Genomic DNA, 17563 nt, shown 5'->3' on the forward strand with positions numbered 1-17563 from the left:
AATCTCACTCCATGATAGTGCAGAATCTGCAGCTAACCACAGGATGTGAAGCCATACCATGTCTGTATTGCGCAAGGAACAAGTCCATTAAGGTTTCTGCCTTAATCGTTCTAATTTCATTGCTTTTTGGAGTTTGAGTGGAAGAGTTTCAAAAGTGTTCTTGAATATTAAATGGTGTGTAAGTGTAAGGAACCTTAATCAGACATGTTAAACCATAAGGTTTTTTTTGTCTATGGAATATGTGCTTAACTCTTGTCTTAACAGAATTTTAGCACCGATATCAATGTAACCTTACACTGGAAGACAACAGAATTGGCATTTTTGGACACAGCCATATTGGTTAAAAAAAAAAACACAACAACAACTAACAAATTAAACAAAAATCTTCATGCTATGGTAGTCCTGTGGTGCCCAATAAAGAATACCAATACCTTACTCAACTTGCCTCATTAAATATCTATTTACAGAACTGGCCGGTAAGCAAATTTTATTGGGTCATTAGGTGGTACAAGAACCAGTAGTGTAACACATCATTTCCAGTACTTTTAAAAGGCTAGCATTTAAAAGTATTTTTAGTTCTGTAACACTTTGCTTACAGACAAAGTCTGTTAGCTTTGCTTGCTTGACGAATCTGTAAATTTGCATTTCTAACCCAATCTTTACTAATGTATAACGCTTGTTGAACAACCAGAATCATTTTGCAAGCTGAACTATTTCATTTAACAAAAATATCTATGGCAAATACAGTATTGGCATTTCTATTTTTTATTTTTGATACTCTGAGGAAAATAAGCGCCATTAGCCAAACCGTAAAGAAAGAAGTGTAAGTCGACATGTGTTCATTGAAAGATATTTGTGTGGATTTTATTAGTTATAAATGCATGCTCAGCAACTTACAGCTCGGATCATTTAGTTGCCATGGCAATGTTCTTTCTAATGAAATAATCTGTTTCAGGTTCTTCCAGGTCCTGTTCTTTTTACCAGCTGCTGCTCCTCCAATTCCTGAATGCTGGAAAATAAAAACAAGCATAACAAAATCAATTAACATTAAAGTTATGTGCTATAATAGGTGTATTATTATTACTGTTCATATTACAGAAAGTCACTCACACCTGGAAAAAAATACAATTTGTTGCATTTTACTGTTAGACCTTACATAATTACACTTGAAATGATGACATGCTGTTAATAGCCCTAGTTAAAAACAAAATTGATATCACATTCAAAAGGCAAATTAAAAAGAATGCAGTTTCAAAATCACTTTTCAATTTTTTGGGGGAGATATCATCATCATTTATTTATATAGCACCAACATATTCTGTAGTGCTTTACAATTGGGGACAAACATAGTAAACTAATAAACAAACTGGGTAAAAGAGACAAATAAGTGAGAAGGCCCTGCTCGCAAGCTTACAATCTATGGGGCAATGAAGTTTGACACATGAGGTTAAGTCTACATTTTGCATTTCGGCCCAGCCAGACTGCAAAGGTAAATGTGACTCATAAGCTAAATGATCCTGTCACACAACAATGTTGGTCAGGGGGTAGTTGTCTTGTGTGTAATTGTGTAACGGGTGGTAATAGGGTAATGTAGTGAGGTTAAGAGGGTGGTTGAGGAATATTATAAGCTTTTCTGAAGAGGTGGGTTTTCAGAGAACGCTTGAAAGTTTGTAGACCAGAGGAGAGTCTTATTGTGCGAGGGAGAGAATTCCATAGAGTGGGTGCAGCCCAAAAAAAGTCCTGTAACCGGGAATGGGAGGATGTAATGAGTGTGGATGAGAGACTCAGATCTTGTGCAGAACGGAGTTGCCGAGTTGGTAGATATTTTGATACAAGAGAGGAGATGTACACCCTTGACAACCTGCTTCTGTTTTGCTAGTTGACCTTTCCCACAGCTCCGGATCGCCATTCTTGGTTTCAATCTCTGGCGTCTTGACTCATTCTACTCTTTCCCCAACTATCCATCCATCGAACATGTGCAGCAGTCATCTTTAAATGGACTATGGTGCCGGTAGGTTTAATACCCAATACCAGAGACGTTAAATAAGCGGCGCTAGGTGCTTCGCGTAGGCTATATTATCTAAAATGTGTTTAGATGTACACTGCGGCGCTGGGAGGGATAATACCCGACACTGCAGCATTGAATTGGTTAAACCTCAGGAGTGTAGAAACATGTAATTAATAAGTCAAAATATTATCCCAATCATGTTTTAATTGCTCCACTGTATTAGTCTCTACAGCCTCTGATGGAGGCTATTCCACTTATCCACAACCCATTTTGTAACGCAATTTTTCCTCAAATTTCCTCTGAGCCTACTTCCCTCCAGTTTCAGTTTTCAGCTTATACATTTTGGAGGGTCTCTGTGGACGGGCTCCACCCCCCACCCCCCCCCCCCTCCTTATAAGTAGGTTTTGTGATGTAGGCCATTCACCATTTTAGTTGCCTTTCTTTGTACAGTCTCTAATGTATTTATATCCTTCTGGAGATATGGCCTCCGGAACTGAACACAGAATTATTGATGAGGCCGTACCAATAACCTATACAATGGCATTATTACTTTTTTTCTACGGATTCCTCTCCCTATGCAACCAAGCATCGGACTTGCCTTCCTCATTGCTTTGTTACATTGCTTACCTGCCTTTAAGTCACCTTAAATAGTGACTCATAGATTCCTTTCCTCCTCAGTAGTTTCCACTATAGTGCCAATAATACTATATTTGCCTTTGGGTTTTTGAGATCCAAGTGCATGATTTTGCATTTTTTGGGAATGAAACTGTAGTTGCCACGCTCTTGACGATTCCTCTAGTCAACCTAGATCGTCAATCCTTGTTTTACCCCTCCTGGTGTGTCTACCTTGCTACATATCTTTGAGTCATCTGCAATAAGGCATACTTTCCCTTCAATACCATTTGCAATATCGCCAATAAAAATATTAAAAAAGGACTGGGCCAAGTACAGATCCCTGGGTACTCAATTTGTAACCTTCCCTCCTGTAAATGCACTCCATTTGCTACAACTCTGTTTTCTATCTTACAACCAAGATCTTATACATTCAACTATCTTAGAATCCAATCCCAAGCTTTCGAGTTTATTTAACAGTCTGCAATGTGGGACAGTGTCAAAATCCCCCTTGACCTAATACTTCAGTCATCCAGTCAAAAAAGTCAATAAGATTTCTTTGACATGACCTCCAGCCAGTAAAACCATGCTGTTTGAGATTTTGTAAGTTGCTGGATTTGAGATATTTTACAATTCTTTCTTCTAAGAGTGTTTTCATCAATCTCTATACTACAGATGTAAGGCTTGCTTACTTGCTTCAACTTTTGTGCAGTGGGACTATATTCACTCTTTTCCATTCCTCTGGTATTACTCCTGTAGCTAGTGACTGGTTAAATAATTCTGTTATTGGTGTTACCAGCACCCCTTTAAGCTCTGTTAGTATCCTTGGATGTGTCTAATTGTGTACCTGTTTCTGTATTCTAACTTGCAAGATTCTGTTTCAAACTCACAATTCACTTAAGTATTCAAACTGCTTCACTTTAGGATTGCAACCTGCTGCAATGAGCAAGCTCCAAAGAGAACTTCCTTCCATCCAGAATTGCAGAGCCTGGTTCGTATGGAACGGTAAATCAAATTGGTCCTTCTGAAGAAAACCTACTAAATGCAGAGGTAGAGTATGTCACACGCCGGGCTCCCGCTGTGCCTCCCCGGGAGCTGGCGTGCGCACCCTCTGCTCTCTCGCTCCGTCCCCGCCAAGTCTGTCTTACCTTATCCTCGCAGCTGCAGTCCTGAGTCCTTCAGCGCTGTGTCTCTCTTTCCGCGGCGTTCTGCGCATGCGCAGAACTTCCAAACCTTTTTCTCTCCTTCTGCTGCCCCCTATTGGCTGCCTAATAGAATCAGCCCTATATCTTGCCCTTCTATCCTAGTTTTTAGGCTGGTTCTTCAGTCAGTTCCTGGCTACTGTCCTAGAAGCAGCTCCTGTGCTTTAATAATCCTGGTTCCTGTGAGGTCCATACTCTGCATTCCATTGTTCCCGCTCCTCCGGGCTTCTACGCTGCAGAACATTGTGTCTAAAAACCACTCCCAAGTGGCAACACTGCAGATCATCTCTACTGACCACTTCCAAGTGGCAACGCTGCAGATCATCTCTGCTATTCACTCCCAAGTGGCAACGCTGCAGAACATTTCTTCTAAACCACTTCCAAGTGGCAACGCTGCAGACCATCCCTACAAGCCACTTCCTAGTGGCAACACTGCAGACCATCCTTACTATCGCTCCCTAGCGGTATTTCACAGAGCATCTCTACTCCAGTTGTCAGTAGTAATGGTCACTGATCTCCAGTGGCTCTACTTCTTCTATATTTCTCCCGTGTGTTACCACCTACCAAACACCACGCTCATTCTCTTGTGGTTCGTTGGGAACTTCCCTAGGGGGCCGCGATCTGAAAGTGGAAGCCATGAAGTTCATATTCCCTTGCGGGAATCACTGGTGAACACCTTTCCCTTGTTAGACTCCGCTCCTCTAGCTGAAGTCACGCCAATCCCGGCTAAACCACCAGGATCCAGCTTTCCCTCGTTGGTATCGTGACAGAGGATTTCCAGATCTATATTATAGATTTTTTACTAGGCTCCTCACTTGACTCAAACTGCAGCCGCGTTTGCCTCCCTATCCTCTTTGCATTGGGTGGATATCTCACACAGACTTCTCTCTCCTGCATATGGGGCCTACATAAACGAACTACATCCATTATTGTCAAATCAACACCCTGAGTTTTTCGGCTAAGATCTGGGAGACCTGCAGACCCAACCTGAACATCCAACCACTCTCCCGTCACATCTTACCCCTCTGGGGAATCTCTGACTTCCCTCAATGCCTTTCTACCTCCCTCCCTTGTAAATGACCTTCTCTCCAGATGCGCCCCCTCTCCACCCGTGTCCCAGTTATGCATCTCCTCACCTGTTCAGATGAGCATGATCTTCTCACTATACGGTATGATTCTTGATGCTGCTTTGACCACTGGGCATAGTCATGAGAGAGTATGGGATAGGGGCCTTGGCCCTCTTCCACCCCGGAGGAAGACTATTGGGAAATTGGCAGGGAAAAGGTGGCCTCCAGCTCCATCTCTACACTGATTAAGTAGAACACTTATAAAGTTTATTATAGTTGGTACTTCACCCGTGATAAAGTTGCCAAAATGTATCCTTCTAGCCCCTCAATTTGCTGGTGTGGTTGTGGACAATTGGAGTCATTCTTACACATCAGGTGGTCGTGCCAGAAATCTCCTCCTAGAATCAGGTCATGTCCCTTCTCTTCTTGCTCTTCCAGTGTCCTGTTCGTAAGGATCCTTGGACCTTTCTCCTCTGCTATCCACTTCCAGATGCTGATAAGTGTTCTGAGAATTGGCCTCTCAAATTGTTGCTACCACTCAATGTGCAATTGCCAAAATCTGTAGGTAGTGCAACCCCCCATCCCCACCCCCCTTGCCTTTCTGCTTGGAAGTCCTATAATTGGTTCATTGCCCGGATGGAAAAGATTACCCACCACCTCCATGACAAAAATTACAAATTGTTGGGAAGTGTCATAGAGGAAGCAAATAATTTATTTCCTCACAAATGAAGGATTAATGCCATGTTTAGAAGAAGCAGACAGTACTACATTGTTGGCCTTTATTTGTATTAGAAATATATCAACCTTAACCTCATGCAGCCAAGACAAATACATAACAGTTTTGTAGATAAATTTACGAAAAATGTCTGCAAGACAATCAACAATTATTTTATACCCATAAATATTACATAAGAACAAAAACCAAAAGACAATATGCCTCTGTCGTAGAATAAAAGAATTACAGTGCACAATCACCCAACTCAATGGCCCATGCTATAGCCATCAGCAATAATGGCTCCCTACTCTGTTGTGACATCAAAAGCTTCAGAGTTCACATAAAATTGATATTCACTATCATCTATTAGGCTCCCAATGAAGGACCTCACATGTACAATGTGCCAAACTGCATTAACAGAATTTAGTAAAAACAACCCACAAATGTGTTTTACATCTGTCAAGGTGCAACAATTCCAAAGATAATTAGCATGTCCTATTTCGCTAATATACATAAGGTGCACATAAAAACTAAAAACAGTATAAGCAGTGTTTTTGCCCTGTAGAAAGAAGTTGAAGCAAGGGCTATACCAAACTCCCAGAAGTGGAGTTCTTGTGTAAAGTACATAACTGAAGCATCTGTTCATATCATAATCGCGAATTATGTTGAAGGTGTTAACAATGACACATCAGCATATAGATGTACGAAATAAAAACTGTGGTTAACTGCAGTAAGACCACCTTTTTATATTAAGTCTTTATCTCCCACACATCTATTATATTTTCAGTTTTGACGTTGATGGGGATAGAGCATACTTGCCTACTCTCCCGGAATTTCCGGGAGGCTCCCGAATTTCAGGGAGTCCTCCCAGAAGAGTAGGCAAACCTCCCGGACCCTGTAAAGTGAAGAAATTCACGGCATTGAATAGCGGGAGGCGGTGCTTAATTGAGTCATTAAGCCCCATCCCCGCTATTCAATGCCTTGAATGTCTGTATTTTATGGTAGGGACACGCCCCCTCCTACCCTCTGCCACATGATCTGTACTCCGATCTCCCAGAGTACAGATTTAAAAAGTAGGCAAGTATGGGATAGAGAAACCTGTGGCCAATCAGATCATCAACATTTTCACATCATCACAATGTATTGAGAAAATGAGTGTGCTGATCTGTGGGATGCCATGACTTCTTCAGTCCACTCAAGTGATAGGAGTGACACTGGGTTGCATGTGGCAGGGGCAGTGTCATGATATGGGCAAGGGAATGGTGAGAAGAGGGAAGTCACAAAATGAGATTTAGGGGTAAATGTATCATACTCCGGTTTCTTCAACTCGCGGGAGTTCGGCGAGAGGACAGCTAAAATTTAAAGCAGTGCTGCCTTGTAAAGGGAAACTTGCCTTTACAAAGCAGCGCCGCTTTAAATTTTAGCTGTCATCTCGCCGAACTCCCGCGAGTTGAAGAAACCGGAGTATGATACATTTACCCCCTAGTGTAAGTAGCAATGTCCCAGAACAGCACAAAACAGTTATGCAAGGTTCCTGTCAAACAGATGCAGGAAAATGGTTTCATATAGATGTGCATTTGGCACCAAAGTTCAGATATCCAACTTGTAAGGCTGGGTAAACACTACAGTGTTTTCAGCAGATTGTCTGGCCAATCAAACGATAAACAACCATTCGATTATCGTTCCAAAGCACATTGTATTGTTGTTACAGTCTGCTTCTGATTGGGATCAACTTTTCCAGAAGATTTAAATTTCACCTTCTGTTTCCAATTCAGACTAGTTAGTACTTAAATAAAATGCTTTTGATTCAGGTGAGCTAGCCTGGCGCCATCTAATTACAGTATATACAATTACAGTATATACAATTAGAATTGATCTACCAAAAGCTCTGTTGGGAGGAAAACAGTCCCTCAGCTTCACTTTACTCTGCATTTAGTAGGTTTTCTTCAGAAGGGCCAATTTGATTTACCGTTCCATACAGTCCCTCAGCCCTTGAGTACGGAGCGGATACTTTTATGCTTTAAAGTAGATCAGATTTGTTTATATTAATAGTGCTATTGCAATCAGCGGGACTCAGGATCTATACACATTGTATTGTTACTAATTCTTTTATATTATTAGTTCCTCATTTAGTTGCTTTTTAATAATATTTTTGACCAGCTTGATTGATTTTTAGGGTTGTTGATGAACACATTTTGCTATTATTTTAATATACCTTTTGAGCCACTTCTGAATTCAACCACCACAAATTACACATAGAATGTTGTGTCGGTGCATTATATACATACTTATACTCTTTAGAGTGATTAAGTTTATTTACTTATTTTTATCATATATACCAAACTTGGCTCCATCTTTTCGGGTTTGTTTGGCATCCCCTTCCCCGAACTGCAACCTGCCCAATTCCTTTATTATATGGTCTCTTCACTGGATGAAACATATAAAGATTCTTCTACTCCCACTCTACCTGTCCAAGGTACCCTATCTGTCCCCTACAAAATCAGTTGATCATCACCTCGTGTGCTCATTCCAACCTTTCTTAACGCTCACAAACCCCTGTATATTTCTATCATTATTCATGCATGTGGTTACTACTTTTACTATGAAAACAAATAATTAAAAAGATTCTGATTTAAACACTCTCTAAAATTACCATTCTGTCTCGAGCCAAGCTTCTTGAAAAGCCTGCCTTCACTCGCCTCACATGCTTCCTTTTCTTGCACAACGTACTGGACCTTTTTTCAGTCTGGCTTTCATTCACAACACCCTCAAAAACTGAATTGATTAAAATGGTCAATTATATGACAACATCTAAATCTTTTGCTTCCAAGTGTCCTTGACCTCTTTTCAGCTTTTAACACTATTGACCGCTGACTTCTCATGCAAATGCTACATTCACAAGGTGTTTAGGACACAGACCTAGCCTGGTTCTCATCATGCTTTCCAAATCTCTTAATCAGTCTTTGTTTCTCTGGGACCACCTCCTTTCCGCTTCCTTGACCAGTTTGCATACGTCAAGTTTTTGGGCCTTTTGCGTTTTTTTTTTTAATCTATACCACTTCTTTTGTAAAAATAAACTCCTTTGGATTTCACCATAATATCTATGCAGGTGGCACCCACATTTATCTTTTCTACCAAACCTTTCACTATCTGTATTATCCTGCATTACTGAAAGTTTTTTTGCCATTTTACTGGGATATTCTGCCACCACCTCAAACACAATCTTTCAAAAAAACTTAGTCATTTCTGAGACCAGGGTAGAAACTCGTTTTTCCTGTTCTAACCTTACTAAATGATATGCCTTATTTCTGATGTATATATCTGATACAATAGGCCTTTGTGGATGGAGGTCTTTTGTGTATTGGGATGTGTTTTGTATGGAAGTGTCATTGTGTGGGATTTGTAAGGTTGCTAGTGGAAACCTCCAATTAGGTACATGTGGAAGGGAGTCTGATAGCAGGAATTGCTAACTAAGTTTTGTGATGAAGCATCATGCCTGCTCTGGGCAAAGGCCCAGCAGGGGGTCGTTACTGTGTGGCCTTGTGTCTAGAGTGAATTTCATAGATAAGCGCAAATTTGGTTAGCTTTGCAAAGCATGTAAATCCATGTTTGTGTAAATAGGGTACACTCTGATGCTAAAATAGCCTGTTTCTGAACTCTATAAAAGACACTAGCTTGTATTTGAAACTTGTTCTTCCGATTTTCATCTGACCTGATCACACTAGTTCCTTCAACTAGTGTGAGAGCAAATAAACATATTGCTTCAAGACCTGCTTGAAACAATCTTCAATATTGCTGTATTCCTGTGATCTGCAGATTAGACCCAAAATCTAATCCGTTCTCCAGCTGTCTCTGAGGTTTGGACCCAAGCTTTTCCAATACCACCGCTCTGCCTGCTACCCATGCAGACCTGGTCAGTGTGATAGGCCAGGGGGGATCCATTCAGAGCAACCCTGATCCATAGTACAAGGTCAGGAGTACCAGCCCAGGTACACCAGCAACGAGGTACACTAGCAGCGTCAGTTACCCAGAAGAAACCCGGTACGGAGTCCAGTGGTGGCAGCTCGTGTAAGCCCCTCCTACTGCGGCAAGAAGGCGCATTTGGGATAACAAAAGGGAACGGTGGCAAAGTAAGCCCAGCCGGTTCCTAGCAACAACAGACAGGTTGGCATAGGTGGTTCATCCTGTCACAAACTACTTTTACGAACATACAAGCAAATTAACAAAACTGCACCAACATACATTTCTTCACTCAAAATATCTTCCAACTGAGCCCCTCTGTTCTGGCCAAGATCTCCTTCTCAATCTTCCGAGGACAGTGATGGGCAACCCAATACACTTCAACAGCCCCAAGTGTGGCTCTGTCACTTTTAAAAGGATCTCAAATGACCCTTAATTTCAATAAACTCAGTACATTAAAACAAGTTAGAGACACCAGATACCTTTACAGTAGATCCCTTACGTACAAATCACCATTCCAAACCAGAAAATGCCCATTCACCCAAAACCCCATTTGAACCCCTATTTACCCCAAATGCTTCTTATACCTACCAATTGCCCTAAAATTCACAATGTCCAACTCCACACAAAATACTACTCATATTCCCTTCCCCTTAATGAGAGAACTAGTGGTGCACTACTAATCAACTGACAATAAACCCCTTCCTAAAAAGGATTTTCCTTGTTTTAATAAAGTATGAAAGCCTACAGAAGTGAAAAGGACTGACTGGGCATAAAGCAGGAAGGAGCTGTGTGCCACATGCGGCACCAGTGCCATCTGTTAATCGTCACTGCCCTGGGCTGTTCTACCCGATTACCACCCATCTATTCATTTCACTCAAAAAATTAATTTGCATTCTATCTATACTCAGCCATACCTTTTGACCACCAAACCGACATTGCTGTGCGAGTGGATCATATAGTTCCTGTAAGCACTTTTTCCCATTGCTATCTTGCTGGACCAATTTGTGAAATTTAATTTCATGTGTCAAATTCCTGTTTTCCTACAGATTGTAAGTTTGTCAGCAGGGCCTTCTTACCTATGTCTGCGAATACTCAGGCTAGTTTTAGTACTTTATTCACAAATGTAAAGCACTGCAGAGTATGCTAGTGCAATATAAATGTTAAACGGCCTTTCTAACTAATCAATGGATTGATATAAATGACATGTTTTATATAATTGAGCTAAGCTAATTCATTCTCAAAGGCAGTGCTAAGCTCAGGAGCAGCAAACTATCTTCTGATGAAATGGGTCAGGTTCACATCTCTGCAAATGCATGTGGTCTTAAAGCTATGGAAAAGGCGGTAACTATCACCCCACATTTTGCATGCCCACACCAAGCCCTATCCTGACTTACTCTAAAACAGTGTTTTGCATTTGTGTGCAGTTACAATATACCTTCATGATAAAAAAAAAAAAGGCATTTTAAAGTAAAATGCATAACTTTATTTCTGTGCATTATAACTGTGACAGATCTTGAACATATTCATGATAACTAGTATATTAAATTTGGGAATAATCCTGTAAAAGTGTTTGTCTTTTTATTGGAAAAAAAATGGATTAAAAAAGGAAATCAAGGAAAATAAATTAATTTCATTCCAATATGCTACTAAAAAAAAGAACTACTAAAAAAAGCACAGTCTGGAAAAAAAAAATCAATATACAAGTAACTAAAACATGTCTATTTGAATTCAAGTTCAGACCAAATCATGAAGAAAAAAAAAAAAAGATAAAAAAAATTCCAATGCATCAATCCTCAAAGCCAATCCATTGTTGTAGAAATATCAAATTCAGTGCAAGTTAATTAGTTGATTCCCTCGTTAATCCACAGCCTTACTTGTTTAAATCACAAAACACAGAATCAGTCTCTAGATATCAATGCCATTTCTTCATTTTACTTAAACTCAATTCACCCACTGTGAATGCCAGGTATTTATGATTTTCTCATGGTCTATTATGTGCAGGACACGTTTCTGAAAACATAATTTCATTGACATAATTCCACAAAATGCAGTGAAAAAGAGTAGCACCAGTTGACCAGACATGATTACATTTAAATTCATGAACCCTAACTTTTGGCATGCACTATTTTTGAGACGTTTATAAATGAAACACAATATAACTGTAAACTATGATAAAAATGTCCATGGTCCACAATCTACAGATTCATTTGCACATATAATAAAGTATTAACAATGCATCCTTACTACTTAATGTAGCACAGACAACCAATTAGATGAAAAATAAGCCCATGGCAGTCAATTTACGATAGCCAACTGTACATAATATGGACATAGTAGGAAGTTTCACACAGCGAGAGAGGAGTAGACAAGATCGACACTTACAAGAAAATGTGCTTGTTTAAACGGTAGCGGTTGGACAGCTGCATCTGTTTGAGTGCTTGTGGCGTCAGCAGCTACAATTCTGTTGTCATTCATACTGTAATAATCCTCATAACATATACACCAGTAAATGACTATGAATCGCTAGATCCCTTTCAACTAGTTAGCAGCTCAATCCCCTTCAGTGTAGGTACCCTGTCACGTCAATATGACATCACAGGGTCATGTGACCGCAGCGGTCACATGGTACATAGTGTTAGGCGGGCTGCTGAAAGTCTATGATAGTCGGTGGAAGGAGCTCCATCATTTCTTTCAGTTCCTGGCTGCATTCGTGTAGAAAAAGGTAAGTAGAAGGGGAGCAAATGTGTGTGAGTGTGTGATGGTTGCAGCGCTGGCACAGGGGGCATGTGTGATGGTTGCAGCGTTGGCACATGGGGCATGTGTGATGGTTGCAGCGCTGGCACAGGGGGCATGTGTGATGGTTGCAGCGCTGGCACAGGGGGCATGTGTGATGGTTGCAGCGCTGGCACAGGGGGCATGTGTGATGGTTGTAGCGCTGGCACAGTGGGGGCATGTGTGATGGTTGCAGCACTGGCACAGTGAGGGGCATGTGTGATGGTTGTAGCGCTGGCACAGGGGGCATGTGTGATGGTTGTAGCGCTGGCACAGCGGGCATGTGTGATGGTTGCAGCGCTGGCACATGGGGCATGTGTGATGGTTGTAGCGCTGGCACAGGGGGCATGTGTGATGGTTGTAGCGCTGGCACAGGGAGCATGTGTGATGGTTGTAGCGCTGGCACAGGGAGCATGTGTGATGGTTGTAGCGCTGGCACAGGGGGCATGTGTGATGGTTGTAGCGCTGGCACAGGGGGCATGTGTGATGGTTGCAGCGCCGGCACAGGGGGCATGTGATGGTTGCAGCACTGCCACAGGGGGCATGTGTGATGGTTGCAGCGCCGGCACAGGGGGCATGTGTGATGGTTGCAGCTCTGGCACAGGGGGCATGTGTGATGGTTGTAGCGCCGGCACAGGGGGCATGTGTGATGGAAGCTGGTCTGGCACAGGAGGCATGTGTGATGGAAGCTGCGCTGGCACAGGGGGGCATGTACAATGAAATTTTGGACCCCTACTATTCATCCAACTATCTGCTGCAGGAATAACCACTCTAGGGTTAATTACTGTCATCCAACTAAAATCAAGTTGTCTTCCCTTTTGTTTTTCTTTTCAATAAAAAACTATTTGGTGCTGTGAAATCCATTTACACTTGTTATATTTATGACCACTATCACTGTACATACCAACACTCTCCTCATGCTGAACCTTTTTTTTAATCTTTTTCTCCCAGGTTACTTCCGCCCTCATGACTACGACCCTTCTTCAAAGCTGCTCCTGTAACTCTTCAACAGAATGTCTGTCTGTCAAGTATCTCTTACTGCTGCATCCTGCTGAATGCTCAGCTGTTTATTGACTAGTTAAATTACTGCTTTTGACTTGTTTCTCCCAGAGCCACTTTACAGATTTTAAAAGGACACGTGTTGGAGGATTGTTATGGTTTTTCTTCTTGAAAGCATCCATTCAGCAAGCGATATTAACAAAGGAGAACGCAAGAAACATGAAGACATTTTATTTCTACTCGCGAACTTCATTTTATTATCCCACATGATAATGCTTGATGTAAAGAGTGATAGTTGTGTTCTCGCTTGTTATGTCAAGAGCTAGGAAGTGGAATATATTACCTAACACTGTAAATGAACATTATCCGACATTTTGAGTGTACTGTGTTATACTACATATAGCTGAATTTCGTAATATATATTTCACTCTTTTATAATAATAATTTAATATGTGATATTAATAAAACATACTGAAAGCAGCATTTTAGTGTATTTGAGGTATGTGTAATAAACTAGTTATTAATTTCAACATTAAAAATCTTACATATTTATTTTCAGTTTAAATTATTTACTTTTACAAAATCAACAGCATTTTTTGTATTGCAAGTCTGTAATTGCTATGCCAACGACGGTCCCCCCTGCCCCAGAAGTGGAGGACACTGAAGGGGCTAACTGATCCATCCGGCTGCCCGGACCAGCAAACTCATAGTCTTGAGTGTCATACGCCTGTCTGTGAAAATGGTGCACAATAATTCTGAATGTACATTAACTTATACAGATAGGAGCACTGTCCACACCTTGGCCAGACACACTGCTTTTTATGTAGCACATTCTCTCTTGTTTACAAACCAGCAGACTTGGAAGAGTAGTCTTAAAGCAACCCTCCACCCACCCCATGTAAAGTCGATATTTCTTACATGTGTATATACGACCCGTGTAGAAGAGACCTTCACACGTTCCTCTTGTGTCCTAAAAACATGTGAAAATAGTTAAAAAATTTATAGGTATAGCAGCTCTAACAAACATTGTAAAACAAAGAATGTACATCTATCAATTCTCCTAATTATCTTTTAAAAAAAGACAATATTGTATGTCTTTATATTATGAGAACTAGGTGTCACATTCAGAGTGTATTATTCAATGCCTACATTTCTTTAGCCTGACAATAATTAAATTTTCACAGCTGTTATAATAATAATTATAAAATGTCTTCAAATTGTAAAAATATTAGCGTGTAGCGCCACGTCTATAACGCCACATCTAATGACAAGAAGGGCCCATGCATAATAAACTATAATTGTGCACCTATATTCGGAATATCAAACTTGTACAGCGTTTTGCATATGATCCAGAATAAGAAGTTTTGTGTTTGGGTAAAAAAAGAAAAATCCATTAATTGAATTAAACTTTAGTTTCCAAATTGACAATGGATGGCATGACCAACGGACTTTCCCACTCTTGTTCTGTTACTGTGGAATAATGAGGTAAGTTTCATGTGTTTAAAGCGGAACATCAACAGTATTGCCTACCCACTGTCAGTAGTGTCTATTTCCCTGTGTTGGTGGTGCATTGCACAGTGTCATGTTTTAAAAATGAGTACCCCATCCCCTGTCTCAATCTCGTTGTTTAAGATATGGGGGATAAGAAAGTGATAAATAAGGTGCTTAAGTCACACGAACTACACCACTATATTTCTATAATGGATAGCAAGCTTCATCCCTCTTTCTCTGTCAATCACTTACACTTACATCATCAACATTTATTTATATAGCGCCATCAAATTTTGTATCGCTTTACAATTGAGAACAAACATTAATAAAACAATACTGGGTAATACAGAGAGGTAAGAGAACCCTGCTGTCAAGCTTACAATCTTGAATGTTAAATATTAATATCCTATATTTTATGTAGTCATTAAGGAGAAACACTAATACATGTTCACAATGAAAATGTCAATATGGACCTCAGACCACAAATCAATTCCGATCCAACTGCTGACTAATAAGGATGATTATGACATACTTACAATTAAATGTTGACCTATTAAAAACTTAAGATTTGTTGTTAATTTTCTTTTTGTTTCTATGTTTCCTTTAAATGTGTTCCTATGCTAATTGAGAGCTAATTTATGGCCCTTGACCTGTACCTCACCTGACCCCTCTTCACTGCACAGAAATAAATTGTTAGGCGACTGAAGAATGATAAGGATTATTAGGACATCCTTAAAAGTGAATGTGGAACTCTTAGAGACTTCAGATTTGTTTTTAATTTTCCTTTCGTTTCTATGTTTCATTCTGAATTGTTTCTATAACAAATGAGCCCTAATTTACAGCTGGTGACCTGTCTCACACTGACCCCTATTTTTCATCCCACCTTCTACAAAACTTCTGTCCTGCAATGTTCTGTAGTGTCTTCAGATCCCAAAAGAAATTTTGGTTGAGTAGAAGCCCCACAATAAAGCTTCGGGATCGTGACTTCCCCACCCTACCACTCTCACCTACCTCCCCCTCACATCCAATGTTATTTTATAGCAATGGTCAGCACGGTGGCTAAATGGTTAGCACTTCTGCCTCACAGCGCTGGTTCATGAGTTCAATTCCCAACCGTGTCCTTATCTGTGTGGAGTTTGTATGTTCTCCCCGTGTTTGAGTGGGTTTCCTCCCACACTCCAAAAACATACTAGTAGGTTAATTGGCTGCTATCAAGATTGGCCCTAGTCTCTGTCTGTCTGTGTGTGTATGTTAGGGAATTTAGACTGTAAGTTCCAATGGGGCAGTGACTGATGGGAATGAGTTCTCTGTACAGCGCTGCAGAATCAGTGGCGCTATATAAATAAGTGGTGATGAAGTGGTGATGATGGTGATGAATGTTATGATGTTTAAGTTTGAATGGTTAGTGCAGTACTTGATGTATAGTGTAGGATGTTATATCTTGTATTGTACTAAAATGTATGCATGATTATGTTTTACGGTGTACTGTGTACATTTGAATGTAATGTATGTCCTGTGTTTTTTGTACTTTATACAAATAAAGCTACTTTAAAAAAAAAAAAAAAAGCTCTGTAAACTGAAAGACCAGATCAGTCTTTTTTTCTGTCTAAAGGTAAGTACTTTCATTAGTTAGATGATAATTCCATGCAAAGTTATATCACATATTGCTTATATTTTCCAAATTAAACTTTTTACATTTGTTTAAAATTATCTGTGATTATCAAATAATTCTTATTTGATATAGGTTTAGTCTATTGTAGAAATGCATTCTGCTACTAGTGCAGAAATACCTGAACTAGTAACACCTGACATCCAACAAATGCAAGACATTGAATTATCAAAGCAATGTGAAAAAAAGGTAAAAAAAAAATGGAATTTTACTTGTCTTATGGCTGTTTTTTAATTAATATAAGTATATATATATATATATATATATATATATATATATATATATATATATATATATATAATTAGTCTGCATTTTTAGCTATGATAACCTTACAGGATTCTGTCTTCAGCCTGGCTGTCACCGTGACAGCCAGGCACCACGATCCGATCGCAGGGGTGGAGGATTCATTCCCCCTGCAATCATGTAATCTGTCACAAGCAGAGCACATGATCGCAGGGGGAATGAATCCTCCACCCCTGCGATCGGATCCTGGTGCCTGGCTGTCACGGTGACAGCCAGGCTGAAGACAGAATAGCGGAGATCAGCGGCGGGCCCCAGGTAAGTCTGTGCTGAGCTGTTGTACCGGGCCCCCTGGTGAGCCCGGGCCCGGTACAACAGTACCCCCCGTACCCCCCTGATGGCGGCCCTGTACACGACTGTCTAAGTCATAACTTGTTGTACTATCACAGTTCAATGACTATATTCCCCTTAATTATCAAACCATGCTCTTACAGTACAATATTTTCATGCCCAAATGGCTGACATTCTACCTGCTCACTCTCATTCTGTTGTTAATTTGCAGAAGTAACCTAAAATGACACAGTCTGTATCCAAGTTGGCAATTAAAACCTAGCATTGGATTTAATATTATTTTTACATGATGAACATCATTTATTTTTTTTTAGGATATGCATTGTAAAGGTGGAGATAGTGAAAGCTGTCAAAGTGAAATCTTTCATTCATTGTACATGTTGCAGAGAACAATATGTGAATTTGAGGAAAATACACAATCTAACTTCATTATTCATCAGAATAGTAAAGAATTTGGCAATATACATAAAATTT

At 40.2% G+C, this 17563-nt stretch overlaps 1 protein-coding gene across 2 annotated transcripts in view; it reads right to left on the bottom strand.

Moving 5' to 3' along the window:
• INO80C (INO80 complex subunit C) overlaps positions 1 to 12153 on the bottom strand; it is a 37477-nt gene extending 25324 nt beyond the window's left edge. For both annotated transcript variants that reach the window (XM_075211313.1, XM_075211314.1), the window contains exons 1-2: positions 11950 to 12153; positions 898 to 1009 (exon numbers count right to left, since the gene is read on the bottom strand). In XM_075211313.1, the coding sequence (XP_075067414.1) occupies positions 898 to 1009; positions 11950 to 12042 (205 nt within the window). In that variant the 5' untranslated portion in view covers positions 12043 to 12153. The remainder of the gene's footprint in view (positions 1 to 897; positions 1010 to 11949) is intronic.
• Positions 12154 to 17563: the final 5410 nt, after the last annotated feature.

The sequence above is a fragment of the Mixophyes fleayi genome, chromosome 5, assembly GCF_038048845.1.
Source record: "Mixophyes fleayi isolate aMixFle1 chromosome 5, aMixFle1.hap1, whole genome shotgun sequence".
In the NCBI taxonomy this organism is placed as follows: domain Eukaryota; kingdom Metazoa; phylum Chordata; class Amphibia; order Anura; family Limnodynastidae; genus Mixophyes; species Mixophyes fleayi.